This window comes from Taeniopygia guttata, chromosome 4 (assembly GCF_048771995.1).
Source record: "Taeniopygia guttata chromosome 4, bTaeGut7.mat, whole genome shotgun sequence".
Taxonomy (NCBI): Eukaryota; Metazoa; Chordata; class Aves; order Passeriformes; family Estrildidae; genus Taeniopygia; species Taeniopygia guttata.
The window spans coordinates 43,818,271-43,839,442 of NC_133028.1; the positions used below are offsets into that span (position 1 = coordinate 43,818,271).

At 38.9% G+C, this 21,172-nt stretch overlaps 1 protein-coding gene across 1 annotated transcript in view; it reads left to right on the forward strand.

Moving 5' to 3' along the window:
* The window catches only part of TNKS (tankyrase), a 129,158-nt gene that overhangs the window by 100,179 nt on the left and 7,807 nt on the right, over positions 1 to 21,172 (forward strand). Inside the window, exons 12-25 of the mRNA XM_030271537.4 lie at positions 2,379 to 2,550; positions 3,746 to 3,825; positions 4,834 to 4,979; positions 5,931 to 6,096; positions 8,776 to 8,995; positions 9,263 to 9,372; positions 11,757 to 11,945; positions 13,280 to 13,517; positions 14,183 to 14,265; positions 16,024 to 16,144; positions 16,775 to 16,872; positions 18,221 to 18,295; positions 19,511 to 19,616; positions 20,471 to 20,657. Coding sequence (XP_030127397.4) covers positions 2,379 to 2,550; positions 3,746 to 3,825; positions 4,834 to 4,979; positions 5,931 to 6,096; positions 8,776 to 8,995; positions 9,263 to 9,372; positions 11,757 to 11,945; positions 13,280 to 13,517; positions 14,183 to 14,265; positions 16,024 to 16,144; positions 16,775 to 16,872; positions 18,221 to 18,295; positions 19,511 to 19,616; positions 20,471 to 20,657 — 1,991 coding nt within the window. The remainder of the gene's footprint in view (positions 1 to 2,378; positions 2,551 to 3,745; positions 3,826 to 4,833; positions 4,980 to 5,930; positions 6,097 to 8,775; positions 8,996 to 9,262; positions 9,373 to 11,756; positions 11,946 to 13,279; positions 13,518 to 14,182; positions 14,266 to 16,023; positions 16,145 to 16,774; positions 16,873 to 18,220; positions 18,296 to 19,510; positions 19,617 to 20,470; positions 20,658 to 21,172) is intronic.

Below are 21,172 nucleotides of genomic sequence, written 5' to 3' on the forward strand. Positions count from 1 at the left end.
TTTTTGTTAAGCAGAGATTAGACTTTGAATTTGAAAGGGCACATGATTTTGGACCTGGTATTGAACACTGTTTAACCCAGGCGTATGTCTTACCAGGTCTGATTTTTATAAGACTTTAATCTCAGTTTTGTATTTCAATTTGTTGTGCTTAAATTGATTTTCATTTGGAAGTCCTCTTGCTTTAAGCCTTACTGGAGTATATTCTTTGGTTGGTTTTAGAGAAGTGATGCAATATTGGTGAGAGAAGATCTGCCCCAAAGTGAACATATTCCCAGTGAAATTGTCGTGCAAAGCCTAACTCTGCTCCTGAGGTAAAGAGCAGCTGCATTTGGTGCATGCATCCCTCAGTCAGCTGCAGCCTTTTTTGTCTCAGAAGGAAGCAGGTATTTCTTCAAATGGCCAATGTTCTGCTTTCCCAACAATCAATTCTTCTCTGCCAGAAGAATTGATTGTTGGGAAAGATAATGGTTTAGAGGTGAAAGGAGATCGGGATAAGACATACGAGATGGTGGCTCTGATGACTCTGACAGTGTTCTTTTCAAATGAATATTAACATTTTTCCAGGGACATAGTCAGTATCGAGTTGTGCACAGTGAATGTCTTACTGCTATTGCTTCTACACTTTGTTCAGTACAGGCCTGTTTAACACAGGAAGTCAGTATTAAAGAATACATTATTTATGATTTTCCTTTTTGGATGAACAGAGCATTATCAGCTACTTTGAGAATCCACAAATTTCATTTCATTCTGCTTTTACCATCACTAAATGTGTGTAGCCTCAGAGTTCTGCTTACCTCTGTGCCCTTATCAGTGGTGAAAGGCATCCAGTGTCCTGAAACAGATGAGGATCATCATCTGAACAAAATGATGGATTTGGGACATTCAGCATCCAGTTAATATTTATGATAGCAGTAAGTTTTTTATTTAAAACAAAACTTTTAGGGCAATCCCATTAGAGTGGCATGAGCTGAGTGCAGTTAGAAGAAAGCAGACGTATCCTTCTGTCCGTATTGCTGCAAGAAAGATTTGTGATCTGACAAATTCTTACCCTATCCATCTGTAAAATAATTTCAGACAATATCGAATCTCATTTTTCTTGTTTGGTTGTTCTTTGTTCTTTTTTGTGACTTGATATTGCAGTGTTGCAGGTATTTTACTTATTTTTTTACCCTATCTGGTAGTAGATTTTTGCATAGTGAATTTCATTTAGTTTTAGTTAAATTTCATTTAGTTATAGAATAAATGTCTTAACTAAAATGCTTTTTCTCTAGTTTCATGGAAGGGTAGTAGGGTTTGCATGCTGCATTTTAGGTGAGAAATAACAAGCAAAACCTTTGTTTGCTGTCACCACAAAGATTTTGAGAAGGTAAAAAGGTGGATTTTATACAGTAACAAAGTTTATTATGCATGCAGTTCACAGCCTGCAATCTGTAGGCTTGGAAACAGATAACAGGTTCTGAGTTGCTTGCAGAGACTATAGAGTAGTTCTGTATTTCATAAAGTGGTAAAAAAGCTGTTGGGCATTTGCATTTAAATTTGTCATGAATCGCTGCTAGGTACAGAGTATCTTCTTGAAAGGTTATTTTCATGGGGGTGTTTTTCCGCTTTTTAAAGCTCTCTATTATTCTCTTCCTTTTTTTGATAGTGCACTGGGAAGGATGCTTCAAGTTATTTAGCTGCTCTGTTAGATCTTGACAGACGGATGTGTTTCCATTATATCATACTCTTTGAAAATTAAACTCCATTTTGCCTGTTCATACAGCCTTGTATTGAGAAGAATTATATCCAGTTATACTTAACATTCATGTAAAGACACAAAAAGTGAGGAGGAAATGTTTGCATCCCACTTGTCCCCCACCTCCCAACTCCTTCATAGAATTCTTCATTTGACATCTTTGTTTTGCATTAATTCTTAATACTGGGTAATGTTGAGCTATTCTCCTTCTGACAATGACAGATGGTAATTTCCTTAAAAGCTGTAAGATCTTTGAATTGTTTGGTAACAATTTATGTCAAGTTACCTCTTTTCCTGCTGTGATAGTGTTTCTTTTCTTTCACAAGGTTGACCTTTATCAAATTTGTAAAAAGCTTGATCATGATTTGAAGTATGGTTCTGGGGATCCTATATTGTTTGTTAGCCATGCAAACAAATAACCTGTGTTATTAAAAGACAGGAAAACATCTGTGGTAAATTATTTTTCCTTTGGAGTGTTTGCCTGTTTTGTCATTTGGTTTTGTTTAATTGCAGTGCAGAAGAATTGATAGGTAAATTTGTATGCCAGAAAATTCTTCTTATTGCTCTTTTTGTTAATGACAGGGACAGGTGCAGCCTTTTAATTACAACAGTGCTTTATTTTATATTGCTACTGCTTTTTCAGATGAATGCACTGGACACACTTGGTCAAACAGCGTTGCACAGGGCTGCGTTAGCAGGGCACTTGCAAACCTGCCGGTTGTTGCTGAGTTATGGCTCTGATCCCTCCATCATCTCTTTGCAAGGCTTCACAGCAGCACAGATGGGAAATGAAGCAGTGCAACAGATCCTGAGTGGTGAGTAAAAGTAAAGGCTTGTGTGTTTGAACTTCAGCTTCTCACTTTACACCTTTGAATCTTGTTTCTATCTCAATGCAAGAGACTTGAATTATTTTGCTCATCTCTCCTTTCTGCCATCAAGTGCACACAACTACAGTATGTATTATGTGACACTTGTCTGAAAATAAATAAACAGCTCTGCTCAGTTCAGTGATTTTGTGCATATCAGGAAGAAAAAAACCATCTTGTAGATCTAGAATATGCTCCTGTACAAAGAGATTGTAGGAAGGCACATGTGTAGGGAGTTTTGGGATTCTTTTGATAGCAAGTTACAAGGCAACTGGAATATTGCTGAGCATGTAAGAAACCTTTTTCTTTGCATCAGCCAACCTGTTAGGTACTCCATACTTCAGCAGCCACAAGCAGAGTGTTACTGGCAGAAAAACACTGATTGTTGCTAAACTGTTTGAACTTTTACTTCGAATCTCTTGCTTGCCCAGCAGAGAAAGATTGTTGTGAAAGTGCTCTGGATAGTGCTTAGGTAATAATTTGTTTATATCATTTATTAAAAAGATGAATAGTTGCTTGAAGAGGGTGCCACTGTTTTTCATATAAGTCCTTAAGGGTTTGCATCCTCTTACCCACATTACATTTGAAGTTTTGCAAGTACAGAGAAGAATAATGGTATCAATAGCTACTAAAGAGCAAATAACTCACCTTACAGTGAGACGTGCAGTAGTCAAACAGAGGCAGATATCCAGATAGATGAGAAGATGCATGGTAGCTAGAAACTCCATTTCCTCTAGTGTTTCCAACAACATTGCCTAAAGACAGGACAAAACAAGGAACAAACATTTTACAGCAGTGCAAGGAAGGACTGTTTTGAAGTGTACCCACTCCTGAGATGTAGCTGGTTACATGGGTAGTGTTACCTGTTAAAATGTGCATATGAATGTATGTATGTGGATTGAGAGAGAAGAATGTTGGCAGAATCATGTCATCTTTAGGGTCAAAATCTGACTGCTTTGCTCTAAAACTAAAGCTCCTTATTCAGACATGTTTGCAGTATGAACTTGAACATCACAATCCCAGCTGCATTTTCACAAGTAACCACAGACCAACTTCACCACACAGCTTTGGAAAATATGTTAAACACAAGTTAACACAACTTATGTATCCTAAGTAATCCTAAGCCATCTTTTTCCCTATGTAGAAAGTACACCTGTGCGCACATCCGATGTGGATTATCGCTTGTTAGAAGCATCCAAAGCTGGAGACTTGGAAACTGTGAAGGTAGGTTTGAGCAGTTCTTTTGAATTTTCTACTTGGCATTGCTGTGCAAGGCTTATGAAAGCCTCTGCTACATGAGTTGTGGAAGCAGTGCCCAATGAATGGTAAATCATAAAAAAATGGGAAGTCGTGGATCTTTTTTTTTTTTTTCCTTCTAGAAGGTAGTACATTAAGGTGTACTGAGGTGTGTTTCTCTTGGGTTTCTGCTTGTTTATTCTGCCAGTCCTTCACACAGTCATGTCTTCAATGGACTCAGATGTAGCCATAATTCTTTGAAGCAGACGCTGTGATTTTCAGAATCACAGTTTAGTAAAAATAAGCCCTCAGGTGCATGACTCAATCAACAGCAAGCAAATATTGTTAACAGGTAGCAGATTTAATATTTTAAACCCTCCTTAATCTGAAGGTGAAGGGTCAGGCCGTGGAATCCCACCATTGCAGGAAGGTTTGATCTTGTTTTTTATATTTGGTTTTTGGACAAAACAGCCTGCAGATGGACTGTTGTGCAACTTCCCCACCTTGAACTTCAACATGATATATATTAATATACGAACAGCAGCGGTTTTGTGCACCAGCAGCTCCTTTGACTACTAAGCTAAATATTTCTGGTTTTCTGAAGGCAGTATAGGCCAGAAATGGTAATATATCTGGAGAAAGTTGCATGGCCTTGAATCTGGTACTTGATGATGTAGAGGTTCACCCTTTCTTATACATTAGGCACATCTTCCCACTGCTTCCATCATTTAAGTCTTGTTTGTTTTAGAAGCACTTTCAGCTGTAAATTTAGAGCTGCTTTTTTTTAACTTTGCATAAGTGGAAAGAAATTTCCTGATACTTAAAAAATTCGTATAAGTGGATCAAATTTTGTGTTGTAGTCTTTGAAGGTGGTAGTTAGTTACTTTCTTTTGGGATTGTTTGTTTCAGGTTTTGTTGTTGCCATTTGGTTTTGGGGAGTTCCTTATTTGTTAGTTTTAGTTCTGTACTAGATTTTGTGTTCTTTTGTCTTCACAGCAACTTTGCAGCCCTCAAAATGTGAATTGCAGAGATCTGGAAGGTCGTCATTCAACACCACTGCACTTTGCTGCAGGATATAACCGTGTATCAGTGGTGGAGTATCTCTTGCACCATGGAGCAGATGTGCATGCCAAAGATAAAGGGTACATTTCATTCCTTGATATGTTCTGCTGTTCTCTATTAGTGTGAGGCTTATATCCCACATATTAATTTTACTTCAGATTTCAGTGACCATTGTGTTTTTCCTCTTGAAATTTTTTCTTTTTCCTTCTTATTCTGCATGGTTCCTGTACTGTAGGGAGGTTCATAGGCCATTACAACATACTTTGCTTTCTGGAAAAGCCATATCAAGTACATACCTGGCACTGTAATACACGATGCTTCTCTTCCCCTTTTTGTCCATTTTGGAGACTTAGTTTTGCATAAAAGCAGCCTTTAACTTGTTTTAGGAGATATAAAATTAGTTTTGAATAAAATGGTGTGAAATACCAGGGATATCTCTGGGCATTTTTCTAATCATATTAGCTTTTATAATTAATTATTTTTACAGTTAATATTCAGTTAAATTATATAAAGCATTTTCATGTTTTTCCCATTAGTTGTGAAGCAGCATGGTTGTGTTCACTCTTTTACTCCCTACATTAGTTCATGGTGGGGGATAATAAATTTCCAATACTGTATCTTCAGGCTTACCCTGGAAGAAGTGTTTGGGTATCTTTCTGTATCTATCAGATGTGCAGTACTTACTAATAACTGCACTTAAAACATATTATATAGTGTTATGTCTTTCTTGAAATTTACACTCAAATATCCAAACTCAGAACAGTGTGAGTCTTGCCATTTAGTTTCTGTCTGTTATTAACAGCATTGAAGTTGCTTGTGGAAGCTGTAACATTAGGGCTTACTAAGTATTTAAAAGTCATGTGTATGAGAATTGAAGGAGGATAATTAAGTTTTAATTGATTTTTTTTTTAATAGAGAAATAAAACCATGAAAGACTGAAAGATAACAATGTCTGGTGAAAGGGGGAGTTTTATCTACTGATTGCATGTAGGATTTTATTCTCTAGCTATTAATGCTTTCTCTTTGATTAGTGGCTTAGTGCCCCTGCACAATGCATGTTCTTATGGACACTATGAAGTAGCTGAACTCCTAGTGAGGCACGGTGCTTCTGTCAACGTGGCAGACCTGTGGAAATTCACTCCTCTACATGAAGCAGCAGCAAAAGGAAAATATGAAATCTGCAAACTGCTTTTAAAAGTACGTGCTGGAGATGTCAGATCTGTCTTTAAATGCATATATATTTATTTTTTCTCAAGATTAATTAATGCAAAGTTAATTGCATTCAGTAAATTCTTTGTGGTATCTTTGAATCAGTTTTTATCTTGCAACTTTCATATGGTTTCATGTGTAATATCATTGACTTAAACAGAATCATCTGTACAAGTACTGTTTCCAGTATGTGTATAAATACTGCTAGCAAAGCAGGACAAGACTTTGAAACTGGAAAAACCAGCTGAATTCATGTAAAAATGAGAACTCCCTGCCTTGTGCTATCCATCCCTTTCTGAAATAGTTACTACATTTAAGTAAATTCTATTAATACTTATGCAAGTGTGTGTTACAGAGCAATAGCGGAAGGTGGGTCCTAAAAGCTGTTTGGTATGAGAGAAATTTAAAACTGTTATGTTAATGTATAATTTATCGAGCTTCTGGAGGAAATGCATGTTAATATACTGTGGTATAAATATTCATTATTGCTTAGAGGAAGAACCTGTAAAGAGCATGAGGTAATGCAAAGATATTTCCAGTGAGAAACATGAAATTGAGAAACTTCTTAACGTAAGGTCAGATCCTGACCTGAGAGGATGAAAGGGGGTGCTAGAGTAGCATTTCTTACCAATCCCATTTCCTCATTCAGCTTTGCCTACTTATGTCCCTCTGAAGCACATATTTAAACATTTAAAATAGGAGAAAGTCAGAATATGGATAAATAATGAGGATCTACCCCAGTCACTTTTCATTTGCTGCTGCTAAGCCCCACTATTTCCCTCCTATATCATTAATTATTTCACTTGATTGCCAAAACAGCAGTCAGAGAGAGAATGATAGTTTGAAGCACATCTACAGCAGAAACAGGAGATACTAAGACATGTCTGTGGAGTAGCCATGGTGGTGGCCTGGAAGGAACACCCTAATAGAGATGTTAGCTCAAGCTATAGGAGAACCTGTAATATCTCAAGCACAGTGTTGCATTAAAGACACTGGAGATCTCTGTCCTTTGCTGGTCATTCCACAGGGAATTTACCCATATTTTGTCTTCAGAGGATCCTGAATGGATGTACAACAGAAAATAGAAAAGTGCTGACATTTAGTTTTTTAAAATCACTCTTTCACAAGATAAGAGCTAAATATGCCCTTAAGGTGACACAGATGTAAAGTCTCTGGGAGTCTGTGGATACGTGCTCACACTGCAGTTTACTCAGGGTTTCTCCTGCTGTGTCTCCTATGCCAGCTGGCAGTGTTGTCAGTTCTGCTGAGTTGTGGATGTTGAGCTTGGTCCCTCCTGAATTGTGCTCCTTCTCTCCTGATCTGCTTGAAGAAGGAAATAAAAATAAACAGGCATTTTGGAGACAGTGTCTTTTTTAATCGCCCTTCTTTGAAATGACCACCTTAATTTGTTTCTGCGCCTTGGAAGGGGTCTCAGAAGACACTGCTTCTTCATTTAAATATTTATTTTGGGGTATATTTGAATTGTTACAATTTTGATGAGTTTCAAATTAAGGGATTTCAGGTCATGTCTTAGAGAAGTCATTGTAGTCTAAAAAGCTTTGCCAAAGAGTGCTCTCTTACTAGAAGAACCATATATGTGGAAACTTGTTCTGTGTAATCAGTACTCTGTCCTTTCTGCCCCTTGCTCTTCATCCTTTGCACCATGAGCACAGTTGTACTGCTTCCAAATACAAAGCAGTTAATTCCCTCTGTTCTCCCATTGTTGTTCTCTCATTCCCAGTCCAATGGGAAATGGCAGGGTAGACTTGCTGGCAGGGATAGGACCACTGTGATTGACTATTCTGAAGAGGTCAGCGAGAGAGCTCTAGCACCAGCAGCTGCCTCTGCTTTATCTATCTTTGTTTTTTGCCCCACTGCTGCTGAGAGTGAATAGGGAAGGAGCTGTCCTCCCACAAAACTGAATGTGGACGTGACTCACACCGTATGCTCTACACAGTTGTATGTTCTCCTTCTCATCCCCCAGTGCTCCAATACTGTGTTCTTATCACTGCCTGATCTACATGTTTTACCAGCACAGATACACTCCAGCAGTCATCCAACTCCATTTGTCCAGCAAAATTTTTTCACTTCTCCAAAGACCTGTAAACTGCTTACAATAGTGCTGTTGTCTATTGGAAAGTATAGAGAAGAGTATTTTGCTAGTTCCCTTCTGAAACAAGTGCCTTTTTATGTCAGGGTGATGTTTAGCAAAACTCAGAGCCTGGTTTTGCTAGCTCAGAAGGTTGTGCTCAGGATATACCTCTGCCAGCCATTTGATTCCTGCCAGTTTTCAGGAGAAGGGGAGGACTGGCAGTGAGATACTTGAAGTTGGCTTTCCTTTCATGCTGCTGTGACAGTAAGAAATAGCTATATGCAGGAAATGCTCCTGAACATATTTCAGTTCCAAGCAGAGCAGGTACAGCTCCTGCAAAGGGCTGCCATTCATGCCTGTGGAATTGAGATTCACACAGCTGTGTTTCAGACTAGTGCTCTTAGGGCTCAGACTTCCAAATTTATTTTCTTGTGCCTACTAATGTATACAATTATTACTTCATTATGGTAGGTCTGCAAAATCCCATTTTATTTGGGATTTTGTCACAAAATAGTGACACATGTGCACTGCTCTGTGCATGATTGTGACACTTGCATTCCATTTGCTCTTTGCAGCACGGAGCTGATCCAACCAAAAAGAACCGAGATGGGAACACTCCTTTGGATTTGGTGAAAGAAGGGGACACAGATATCCAGGACTTACTGCGAGGAGATGCTGCCTTGCTAGATGCTGCCAAGAAGGGGTGCCTGGCACGAGTGCAGAAGCTGTGTACTCAAGAAAATATCAATTGCAGAGACACCCAGGGAAGAAATTCAACACCACTGCATCTTGCAGGTGGGTGACATGCCAGGTTTTCAAGGCTTGCACATTTATGGTAGGTCTACAGATGTAATTTGCCAAAATCGGGATTGGTATAGGAAGAGTTTCAGAGAATTGTCCTGTATAAAGAGTTAACTATGGCACCATATTTCAGGAGGTAATACAATTACTGGGGAAGAGTAACTTTTGCAGTTGAAAAATTGCCTTAGCTTTTCTGTCAAATTTTTTTCTTTAGTTTAGCTCTCCTAATACCTAATTTCTTTTCCTGTGCTTTTTCTGCAGCTGGTTACAACAATTTGGAAGTAGCTGAATACCTTCTTGAGCATGGTGCTGATGTTAATGCCCAGGACAAAGGAGGATTAATTCCCCTACACAATGCAGCATCCTATGGGGTAGGTGCAGGCAGTCTTGCCATGAGTAGAACAGCAAGGGACTCTGAAGTCATATCCAAAGCCAGTTATTTTGCAGTTGTTTTGCTGTGAACACAGTTCGGGTTTTGAGGAAGTATTTTTTGGGCTAAGTAGCTTTTATGCAGGCAAGCAGATGCACAAGGTTGAACAGTTTGAGGTGATATTTGAAACAGAAAAGACCTCAAGTTTTCTCTGAAAGACTTAGATGGAAGGAAGAGAAAAATACCAGGGGATCATGTGCAGATGATGACAGGGATGTGGAGGTGTGTTACAGCTGGTGTTTGGTAGGAATCTGTTGCTAGAGCTGAAGGACTGCTGTGTAATGTAGTTGTCCTCCAGGGCAAGCCATCTGCTGCAGGGGGTGCAGTGACAGATTCAAACCATTTTAGATGAGGCAGGCCCTCTTTTCTCCATACAAGAGTAAGCATCTGTGTCCCAGTTGCACAGATGCCTAATAGATTGCTTATAAGCAGTTGTTAGTTGTGGATTGGGTGAGAAAGAAGTCTCTTGTAAATAATTATACAGAGACAGTGCTTGAGAAGCTCCTAGCACTGTGCTTACAGTCAGAGAGGATCATGAAGTATTGGGTTTGATGGTCTCATTATATGCTTTGTCTGTTACTTACCTGGCACAAGTACAGCAAAATCTGGAACAGGTGACCCTAACAAACCATGATTGCTTTTGTTTGAGAGCAAATGAAATAAAAGGTGCAGTGTTCACCTTGTTTTAAAAAAGAGCATCAATGGAACTCAGTCTATGCCATTTGTATTGGTTCTTTATATCACTCTAGGATCCCAGTGTCCCAAAGAGCAAAAAACCCCAAATGCTGATGAAAGATTAGAAAGCAACACAGAATTCCTTTATGCTTCAGGGTCTTAATACCAAGTAATATTGTTTATCAGCATCTGTCTTTAAGCATTCATTCCCAGGATGTTTCTAAGATCTAGAGATAAATTCTGTTGGAAAGACTGTTCTTTTCTTTGGCGTGAGAAAACAAAACACACATTTTACACAAACCCAAACCATTTTTTAATTGGCATAGAGAAATGTCAGAGATTGGTTTTAGCCAATTATAATTTCTAAAAATCATAATGCCAATCTAACCTGACTGCCCTGCTCCCTCTATGAAACATTAAAAAGGCAGTGTTTGGTGCTTTTCCATCAACTTATGTAGTTAAGAGTTGCTTCATACCTTTCCTGGCATCCAACACTTCTCTCTGAGCTGTTATCAGCCTGTTCAGATCTCTGTGATGGGAGGTAGAGAGGAGAGGAGTACTGGTTTCACAAGTTCATAACTGGCAAGATTCACAGGCTCTGCCTTTTCCTTACAAAGTTTCTTCAGTTCTCCCACCCAGTACTTCACGCTGTGTGTCTCTCAATAGGGCTTTCTGTGACAGAAAAATCACATGAACAGCAATTGCTTTAAAAGTTTGGCAGAGAGGAGAAATAAAGTTGGCATTATTTTCAAACCACACTTGTTCAGAGACCAAGCTGTTTTACGAGAGCTGCAAAGAGTCAGTTAATTGCCATTGAGGGGAAGAAGGAAATCCATTGGCAATTCTTTGTGCCTCTGCCTAAAGTTTCAATGTTTCATGCTCTTACCCATTCATTTTGACTACCTGCCTTTTTTTCTTTGCTGTCTTGCACAAGAAAGATCTACTGGCTAGAGGCAGGCAAAAATTTCATTTATCAGGTTTCTCTTATTTTTACTTGGGAGACTTCAAGGACAGTATATTGATGGAAGCATGGGGCTATAAGTTCATTACTTTTATAACCCATGTAAAACAGCTGTTCCTTGTGACACTCATAATATATTTTATCAATTACAGCTCTCATAAAGTATGAGTGAAGATAGAACAGATCTGTGATGCCACAGATGAGTTCAAAGTCTTTCAAGAAAGAAAGTACAACAAAGACTTCTGTGTACACACAGGGATGGCTCAGTAGCACAACACATTGATCTTCAGACCTTCTAGTATTGTGTCGCAAAAGTTGCAGCCCAGTTAATTCACCAGTTCAGATTTGTCCACAAATAATTTTTTATGCAGGATTAAGTATCGTGTCTGCGGGTGCAGCTGGCACAAACTTCATGCTATGCACTTGGGGTGATGTGACAGAAATCTGCTTCTGTACCTGATCCCAGTTCCTCTGTGCTGGTGAATGATCTGGTAGTGCACAGACACAGATGACTGTGGACTGCAGTATGAATTGGTATCTAGAGAAGTGTGCTGCTCCTGTGACAGAGGAAGCAGAATGAATTACAGGAAAGAGAAAACACAAGGGTCTCTAGGCACCATTACCTCCAGCGTAAAGGAGTGTATGTTTTACCAGTGTCATGTTGATTAAGATGTTCTTCTGTTTTCCAGCATGTGGACATAGCAGCACTGTTGATCAAATATAATACATGTGTAAATGCAACAGATAAATGGGCGTTCACACCTTTACATGAAGCTGCACAAAAAGGAAGGACACAGCTCTGTGCTCTGCTGTTAGCTCATGGAGCAGATCCAACCATGAAGAACCAAGAGGGTCAGACACCACTAGACCTGGCAACAGTAAGTTCATGTTAGCCAGCCACAGGCTGCTCTGGAGGATGCACTCTGCATATTACATTCATTTCCATGGCTCTGTGGCATCAGCAGTCCTCAGCTTCCATTGTGCTGAGGTGGAGAGAGAATGGCATCTCATGAGTGCCTCTTTGTGGCTTTTTATCCATTGGACCAGGCATTTTCCTTTGGCTGAAATCTTAGCATCGCTTGTGATTTAAGGTTTGCTTCTCCTTAAGTATTCACTCCTGGGATCAATCTCCTCATTCCCAGAAATAAAACTCTCTGAAATGTCTCTGATGGTCAGTCTGTGTACTGTGGGTGATTATTTCTTTGAACCTAGGAGGAGCACCAGATGGGCCTTTAGAGGAATGGGAACATTTGGTGGATTATTACGCTTAGTGCCTCCTTGTTACCTCAGTTCCATTTTTTAAAATTAACTTCAAAAGAACATTGCAAATAATTCGTTCTACCTCCAAAATTTGTAGGTGGCTATCAAACTTTCTCTAAAACTGGCTTCTGTAAACTTGTAAATGGTTTAAAAGCCTAATAAGATTATATGAACATGTATGCCCCAGCTTAAACAATCTTGATGGAATAGATAATGCAACCAAATGGATGCTGTGTCTGGTCTCGGTGCAAGTATCTTTTGAGGTTATTGATTTATTTATGGAGAGTTCAAGAAATATCCTCCAGAGTAATCTGAGCTCTAGAAAACTTGCTTTGTTATGGAGGATATGAAAATTATTTGATTTCTCTGGGGAAAAATAACGGTGTCTTAATCATGTTCTACCAGAATTTTTAAGGAGGAAGTTCTTGAAGATGAGGGTGTTGCTTAATTTAATCAATAAAGGCTAAATCCAGCTGTTAGCTAAGATCATACTTCTCCTGAGCTCCTGTCCTTATTTTTTCTATTCTAACCCAAGAGACGTGATTATAGCAAAGGCAGTGATAGTCTTTCCACTGAAACCTTATTCCAATGCACCTGAAGTTGAGCCTGACAGAGAAATTAAGAAGTGGCATTTCCTGTCCTAGGTTCTGAAGGATTTCAAGTAAAGTTGCTGCATTGTTCTCTCTGGCTTTAGCACTTATAAAATGATTCTGCCAGAAAAAAATTAGATGTAGCTTCTTACATACCTTTAGAAATGGGGAGAACATGATTCACCTATGTCTTGAGTAGTGAATCAAAATGTTCTTGCAACTGTGAATTCCTCTGTAACAGAAGCTGTCAGTTTTCTTTCTAATGGGGACCAGAACAATCGAATAAAACAATTAAAAATTGTTTCCAGAGATCAGTGACTTGTGATAGGAGCTCATGTTGGGTGTTCTTCCTTTTTTTTCAGGCTGATGATATCCGAGCTTTGCTGATAGATGCAATGCCTCCAGAAGCTTTGCCTACGTGCTTCAAGCCTCAAGCTACTGTTGTTAGTGCCTCTGTGATCTCGCCAGCATCCACACCGTCCTGCCTCTCTGCTGCCAGCAGCATAGATAACCTCACAGGGCCACTGGCAGAACTGGCTGTAGGAGGGGCATCAAATGCTGGGGATGGAGCAGCAGGAACTGACAGGAAGGAAGGAGAAGGTACATTTGCTGCTGGACAAGTTTACATTGCCAGAAGTACAGTAGCTTAGTATCAAAACAGGCCTTGGTTTATCTGAAAAGCATTTCTGACTAGCCAGAAAATACTATGCAGTTTGAACGTTACCTGTGTTTTAAAGTGTCTGATACTTGTTAACTGTTCGCTGTTTACTGTTCATCTATGTTTGCTATCAGTCATTAGGTCTGATTACAAACGCAGGTCTGATTAGGTGCCCAGATGTTCATTGACTTTATAAAGAAAATCCAGTGAGAACTATTTTGATTAAGGAGTTATGATTGTGATGGCTGGGGATTTTGCCAAGGCTTTTTAAACCCTTTGATTAGTATCATGGAGTCCATGCTACCCCCAGGGGGTCAGGGGGTCACATAGCAAAAATATACCTCTTTTCTTTGCAATATGAGCTTGTATTTGTCACAGATGGTTTGTGCTTTTAATAGTTGATTCTGAAGAGAGAATGGTGATGAGTTTTGACACAGTGGAAGTAGATTTTTATTACAGACATAGACAAATCATTGTAGAAAGAATCAGAGTTTGGAATTTTAAGAGAATCAGTGGTATTGCTTGATTTTTTTTTTTTTTTTAAAGTGGTTTGGTTTTTTGTTACTTCAGATGTATAGAATGTAAAGGCTTATTTCTTCTCTTACAGTTTCTGGTCTTGACATGAACATTACCCAGTTCTTAAAAAGCCTGGGTCTTGAGCACCTTCGGGACATCTTTGAGACAGAACAGGTAAGTGGCAAGCCTCATCTCTATTTCTGTGTTTAGGAGATAAACTAACGTAATAAATTCGAGTGACATTTTCATTTTCTAATTGAAAAAGGGAAGGAAAAAACCCACACTTCACATTTACAGAAAAACAAGTGTGTTCAGGTTTTCTTTCAGTTTTCTACAAATTAATTGCTAGATACAATATGATGAATTTGCAAAACCTATGAAAATGTCTTTTCTTCTTGGATTCAGGTTTCAAGTACCTTTCACTTACACATACTCTGTGACTGCCAATTTGGCTTGTATTCTGAGAGTTATTTTGAACCTTGTGAACTTTGAACCTGATGACTATAATGAAGTTAGGTTCAAATGTCACCTGTGTTGTTCTCAGCAGTCTTGACAGCCAAACAAGCCTCTCACCACCTGTAGTGCTACATGTGATACTTTGGTTAGATCTAGGAAACCCTCCACTTTGACTATATGCTGAAATAAAAAGATAGCATGGGAATAGTCACACTACAGAATGCAGAAGCTACAGTTCCAGTTAGGTTAGTACCATAGCATTAAGTGGGTTTGTTGTGCTAACTTTCAAATGTCATTGAGAAATCGGGGAACAACACATGCAGATTTATCAATAATTCACAATATATGAAAAGGGCATAACTAATGTAGGGTTCTCAAGCTTACAATATATTTTACAGCAGAAGTACCTGTAATGTATTTGTAGATTCCTTTTACGTGCCGTTTCTTAACTTTAACATGTTGCAGTTAAATAGATCTGTTTACATGGCTGAGATGGATATATACATGTGGAAGTGAAAGGTACAGGTGCAAGAGACTGATTTTGATGATTATTTTTAACTCTGGCCTCTGCTGCTAATCTTTTATTGAGGAATCAGGAAACAGAGGTTTGAAATGTAATGTGTTTTTTAACAGTTCCAGCTGTTTCTGTAAAATGTTCAACGATAAAATACCATAGAACTTCTTCCTTTCTGATATATGAAGCATAAGATCTTCTCTTTAATTTGGAACTCCTTCTGTTCAGAAGGAAAGCAACCTCAAACCAAGCTGTATGCTTCTCAGGTTTTCTTATTATTTTTCACACCTTTCTGTTGCCTAGCTGGTCTTGTTCTGCTTTTGCTTCCTTAACTCCTAACCTGTTAAGATCTTCCCCTGCTAATAAGATTTAATAATGCAAATCGGATTCAATATATTCATAATTTTGAAATAGTCTAGCTGCTCTTGTAAGTTTCTTTGTAGAAAAAAAACAAGCTCATCTTCTTTAAGCTTATTATTTTAAGCTGGTTATTCCAAGCACTACTTTCACATGCACTTTTTCACTTTGGCTTGTTATCAGTAAGTTTATAGAACATTAATTTCTGCTTGTGTAAAGAAAGTAATGAATTGTACAAGGCTGTGAAACGTTGAATGCTTCAAGAGCACTCTCATATTTGTGCCAGCATTTCAGTGCATCCCCCTTCTACCCAAGTAAAAATGTTTGTGAGAACCTTCTTCAAGAACCAGCTCTTGTTAATTGATGTGAAAAAAGTGAAAGTTTTGCACAACTTCAGGCTGTAGCAGCAGGTATGGTCCTGTGATAGGGAGAGGTTTGCCAGAAGGTGGCAGCAGTAGAAGTGAAGCAAAACATTATCTACCTTTATGCTCTTGGTTGCAACATGAATACTTTCCAATTTCTGAAGTGATAGGTCTCCAGCCTTGAAAGTCAGGCCAGTGACTTTCAGTTTGACAAGTGATTTTTGTGATCTTTCACCTTTCCAGATAACCCTGGATGTGTTGGCTGACATGGGGCATGAGGAACTTAAAGAAATTGGGATCAATGCGTACGGACATCGCCACAAATTAATAAAGGGTGTGGAGAGACTTCTAGGAGGTCAGCAAGGTAAATATGACACTTTTACTAGCTAGTCTAAATGTAGCACACAATGAGCTCCCATTAGTTAGTTTCTCTAAATGTAAGCATTGTCACCAGACTTAAAAAAAAATCTGAATGTCAGGAAAGTGTATTTGCTGCAGACACAGTGGCTGAGTGGGTTCTGATAGCTAAAGAATATATTAAGGAGATACCAGACCAAGTGATTACTTGCCTTTTCAGAGAATGGATACCCCTGAGGCAACTTTGGAAGCTGTTCCCATTTCTCAGGACTCTGTTTCACCCAGAGAAGAGCTTTTGGATTGATTTGCCCTCCATACCTACCCACAGGCTATTTATATCCTGAAGGATAGGCCTGTTAGGGTTTTAACTGCCCCACGCTTCTGAGATGTTTCTATGGAAAGAGGAAGCAATAAAGGGCAGTTACATCCCACATGTATTTTTCTTCTCTTTTTTAAAGCTGCTGCTGCTAAAGAAAGCACTTTTATCTTTTTGAGGTTGTGCTTATGCCTTGTGTTTATTTTGCATTTCCTGTATTGAGGTTGTTTAAGAAGAACAATAATGATGATGGATACAAATAGAGCCAGTATTGGTTTCTCCTGTTTTTTTTTTACTCCTTGTCATTCCTTCTCTTTGCAGGTACCAATCCTTATTTGACTTTCCACTGTGTGAGTCAGGGGACCATTCTCCTTGACCTTGCTCCTGATGATAAGGAGTATCAGTCCGTAGAAGAGGAGGTAATCCAAATCCCTTTCTTAATGCTTCAGGGGCCATATATTTTTCTTTCTACTGATAACCTGTCAGAGCTGAAGTGTGCAATACGTGTTGGAAGTGCTAAAATAGGCTTTGGTGTATGAATTGCATAGATCTGATATGAAGTTTAGGGTTCTTCATTTGTCCTTCCATACAGAACAATGATATAAATTATTTTGCTGTGTCCTGCCAATTTTTTTCTTCTCACTTTGTGTTATTCCAGTTTTATTTTGTTGTTGTGTTTTGGATCTTGTCTTGGATATTGTCTCATAGGGAGGGTTTGCACCGCTTTCTGTAGATAGGTGGACCTGTGAAAACTAAAAGCTGTGTATGAAACCAAGGCATCAAGGCCTTTCAATTCTCTAAGCATTTTCTGTGAACCAGCTTGTTTTCTCTTGTCTCAGTGGCTTAGTTAATCTGTAACCCAGATAAACAGCTCTTGGATAATTGAGAATTGACTGTAATTTTGCCTCCCACACACACACATGCTCTTTTATTTAAGTAAACTACAGGCACATACCATTTTGAAGGCAAAAATCATATCAGAACAAAGACTTCCTGAAAAAACTCCATTTTACTGTGCATTTGCTATTTGTGTCATGTTACTACACTATTGCATAGAAGTGTTTGGAGTCATTTAAAAAGTCTAGATAATCAGAATTGCTGCCAGCTTAGATGGATGTATTTTTATTAGTAATGTCATAAACTGGAGTTTGTGCAGATCTTTCTTATAAACTTTTCTGAAAGAAAGGGTCACTTGTCTGCCATAGTAAATTGGAATATTTATCTGAACTGTTACAAAATATTGTTGCTGTAGCTATAAATACTTCTCTAAAATACAAAATGAAACTATTTCTGAGGGAATGAGAAATGCTGTGCTAATGACATGAGAATTTACAGTGCAGGTATTTCCCTAATACCAAGAAATGCAAACTAAACTTATTAAAATCACATTTGTTATTACTATGAAGTGGATCTTTTGTATATTAATTTTCAAAGATTTTTTTTTTCTAATTTAAATAAGGTTTTGTAGTTGTATATCATTTTGATAGCAAGTACCATTATTCTCTTTTTTCTTATGTAGATTTTTATTACAGGATTGGATAATTGCATCATCTAGCTTCTCTACTGTGGAACAGCATGTGTTTGCTGCTTGAGAAATTAGGGTATACCTCAATTTAAAACAGAGACTGTTTTTTTATTTACACCTTTTAATTAATTTTCCATCAAGATTATCTGTTGTTGCCAGTGATACACTGAGACATTGCATGGATACTTTGCCTTGCTAGGAAGGTTTATGTGCTGAACATTCAATTTTGGTTTTTTATGTAGATGCAAAGTACAATCCGGGAGCATCGGGATGGTGGAAATGCTGGTGGGATCTTCAACAGATACAATGTCATCAGGGTAAATTTCAAAATCTCTCAGTTTTATGTGGTAAAGTATGTTAGCAGTTGCACCAGCAGGCAGAATCAGTTTAATGGTTTGCCCTTTTATATTTTAAGTTCTTTGTTGAAATGATATTCAGGAATGGAGTTAACGCAAGTGCTAAAATGAATGCGTGCTCTGCACAGGGCATGAGGCAAAAGTGTCCACTTGGGCTCCTGAAGGAGTCTGAAGGACTGATGTTGAAGACAGAGGTGGTGAAGAACCTGGTTGAATTTCAGAGGCCTATAACTTCTGTGTTTGACCCTTGCAACACAGAATTATCTTTTTTCTCGGTGAAGTCTTTTCTTGCCATTTTAAAGGAGATTTGGAGTATGTGTGTGAAAGGATGAACATGATTTCTAATAAGAAGCTTCTATCTCCCTGTGCAACTTTCCAGCTTGACACCACCTCCTTTGCCCTTGCCAACTAGAAGAATGCATTTTCCAAGCCATGCTGTTCCAGAAAATAGTGTTGTCTTTCTGAGAGAAAGTACTCTTTCTGGTTTCTTTTTCTGGGGAGAAGGAAATAGAGGGAATCAGAACAGAACTTGGTTTCTGAGCTTCAGCAAACCTGTGCTGCCTATCTCTTTGAGAAGTAAGCCTGTGCAGAGCCTTTGCAACTTGATCCAATAGATCATGCATCCTGAAGTAATTCTTCGTCCATCCTACTCCCAACCAATGGTGAAGTCCTTTACAGAAACCACAGTGGTATTAGAGCATGTGGCTGAAATTATATAGATAGATTAAACAGCACATCTCATTACTTCTAAGTTGGTTCTTTTCATAAAAAATAAACCTAAACTAGACAGCAAGTTTCAAAGAGCTAGATGAGATTGGTCAGCAGAGCTCAAAGCAGAGCGGAAAGGAGTTTCAGACAGTTTGTAGTTCTTTGTGGTATTGAAAGCTCTGTGAGAAGAAGCCTGAAAGTTGTCCTTAAACCTGAGGACTTAGGCTGCAGTTTCACAGCAGTTTCAGTATTTGAAGGTGTGGGCTACAGAGCTGTTGGAGAGACTTCGGCCTTGTGTGCAGGACAGCCATGGGGTTTCTTCATAGTATTCACAAGTCTTCCTGTCAGTTTCCCAGTCAAATTAATGTGAACTTTGTGAAACTAGATTTCATTTCAATTGCAATTCAAATGTGTGAGAGATTGAAATGTTGTGGTAACAGCATGGTTGGATCTGTTGTTCTGCTGCAGATTCAAAAGGTAGTGAACAAGAAGTTGCGGGAGAGATTCTGTCACAGACAGAAGGAGGTCTCAGAGGAGAATCATAATCATCACAATGAGCGCATGTTGTTTCACGGTAAGGAAGTAGTGTCTCTTTGTATGTATTGGTATTCAACAGAAAAACCCCAAACCTTGCAAAGACCCACAGGCAGTGTTGTTGCTGTGTCACCATCCTATGCAAGTAATTGTGTTTCTACACTAGAAATGCTGGGGGTCCACTGGGGATGTGGAGGTGGTGGAGTTACTTTGTGTGGTTACTGCAATCCAAAAAGCTACTCTAGATAAGAAATACTCTTAGTATGTTTCAGATTTTTAAGAAAGAGGGAGGTTTTTTGCTAAGTTGTATCTTAGTCATTTCCAGTAAAGCTGCTGGGATGATGTTACATTGCTATGAGAAAGACATGACATCTTCTAAATGAGGGTAGCAGCATGCAATAAAAGTGTTTTACTCTGGTACTTCAGACAAGCATCGGGGAAAGGAATCAAAACCAACCATGAGTTTCAGCAAGATTTCTCTAGAAATGCCTGCAAATGACAACTGCCTGAAGATCCTTCTGTCCTAGATTTTTCTGTGGATTCTGTATAGGAAATTGGTTTTGCGTATGATTGTCCTGACACCTTGCCCCACCTTAACCAGTGCTGACTCCTAGAGAGGGTGTGCATTGACACGATAAATTGCACTGAAATGTGAGTGGGGGGAACGCCATTTAATGAGATCTGTGAAATGAGTAAGAGAAATGAGTCACACGTGGGATTTTGGTATATAATGATAAATCCCACACATCATTGCATCCTGCTGGGTATCGCCCCCTTCCAGCTGACTGAGCACACTTTCTGGTATTTAATGGTCTATTTGAGGCAGATTTGACATTGAGTCTTGTATTACTATACAACTTAACCAGTAGGTGTCTTTTTGTGTCACTGTTCTAGGGTCTCCTTTTATTAATGCTATCATTCACAAAGGATTTGATGAAAGGCATGCATACATTGGAGGAATGTTTGGAGCTGGAATTTACTTTGCTGAGAACTCCTCAAAAAGCAACCAATATGTGTATGGAATAGGGGGAGGAACTGGCTGTCCCACACACAAAGACAGGTCCTGTTACATCTGCCACAGGTAGGAATCCAGCAGAGTTCCCCACACATAATTCTGACTGTCCTGGTTTTTATGAAACTGGCACAGGGTGACATGCAGGCAAAGAATGGCCACTTGAGCTTGGTCATGGCAGGAAAAATGCAGTTTTCCATTTGTCAAGGTTGAACAAAAACTAATATAAATGCAGCAAGTCTCACGGGAAGGTCAAAAATTACATCTAAGCATGCAGTGAGTATAAATCAAAGTGAGTTGTGGCTCAGGAAAGAGGCTTGAAACAGCAAGTTTGAAAATGAAGAGTCAGGAGAAAATAGCAATTAAACTCCAGGCACTCTCAGGACAAAACTGCAGTGCAAAGTGGTGGTCAGCAGTACAGTGTGCTACTGTGGATCAGATAATTTTGGAGGTAGATAATTTTGGAACAGGACTTAATCACAGCTTTGTTTTGTCCTGGAATAGACCAGTGTGTTTCTCACACTTTGACATCTGTCCATTCCCTGCTGGTAGGAACACAGAGGGTTTCAGCTTCTTTCAACAGC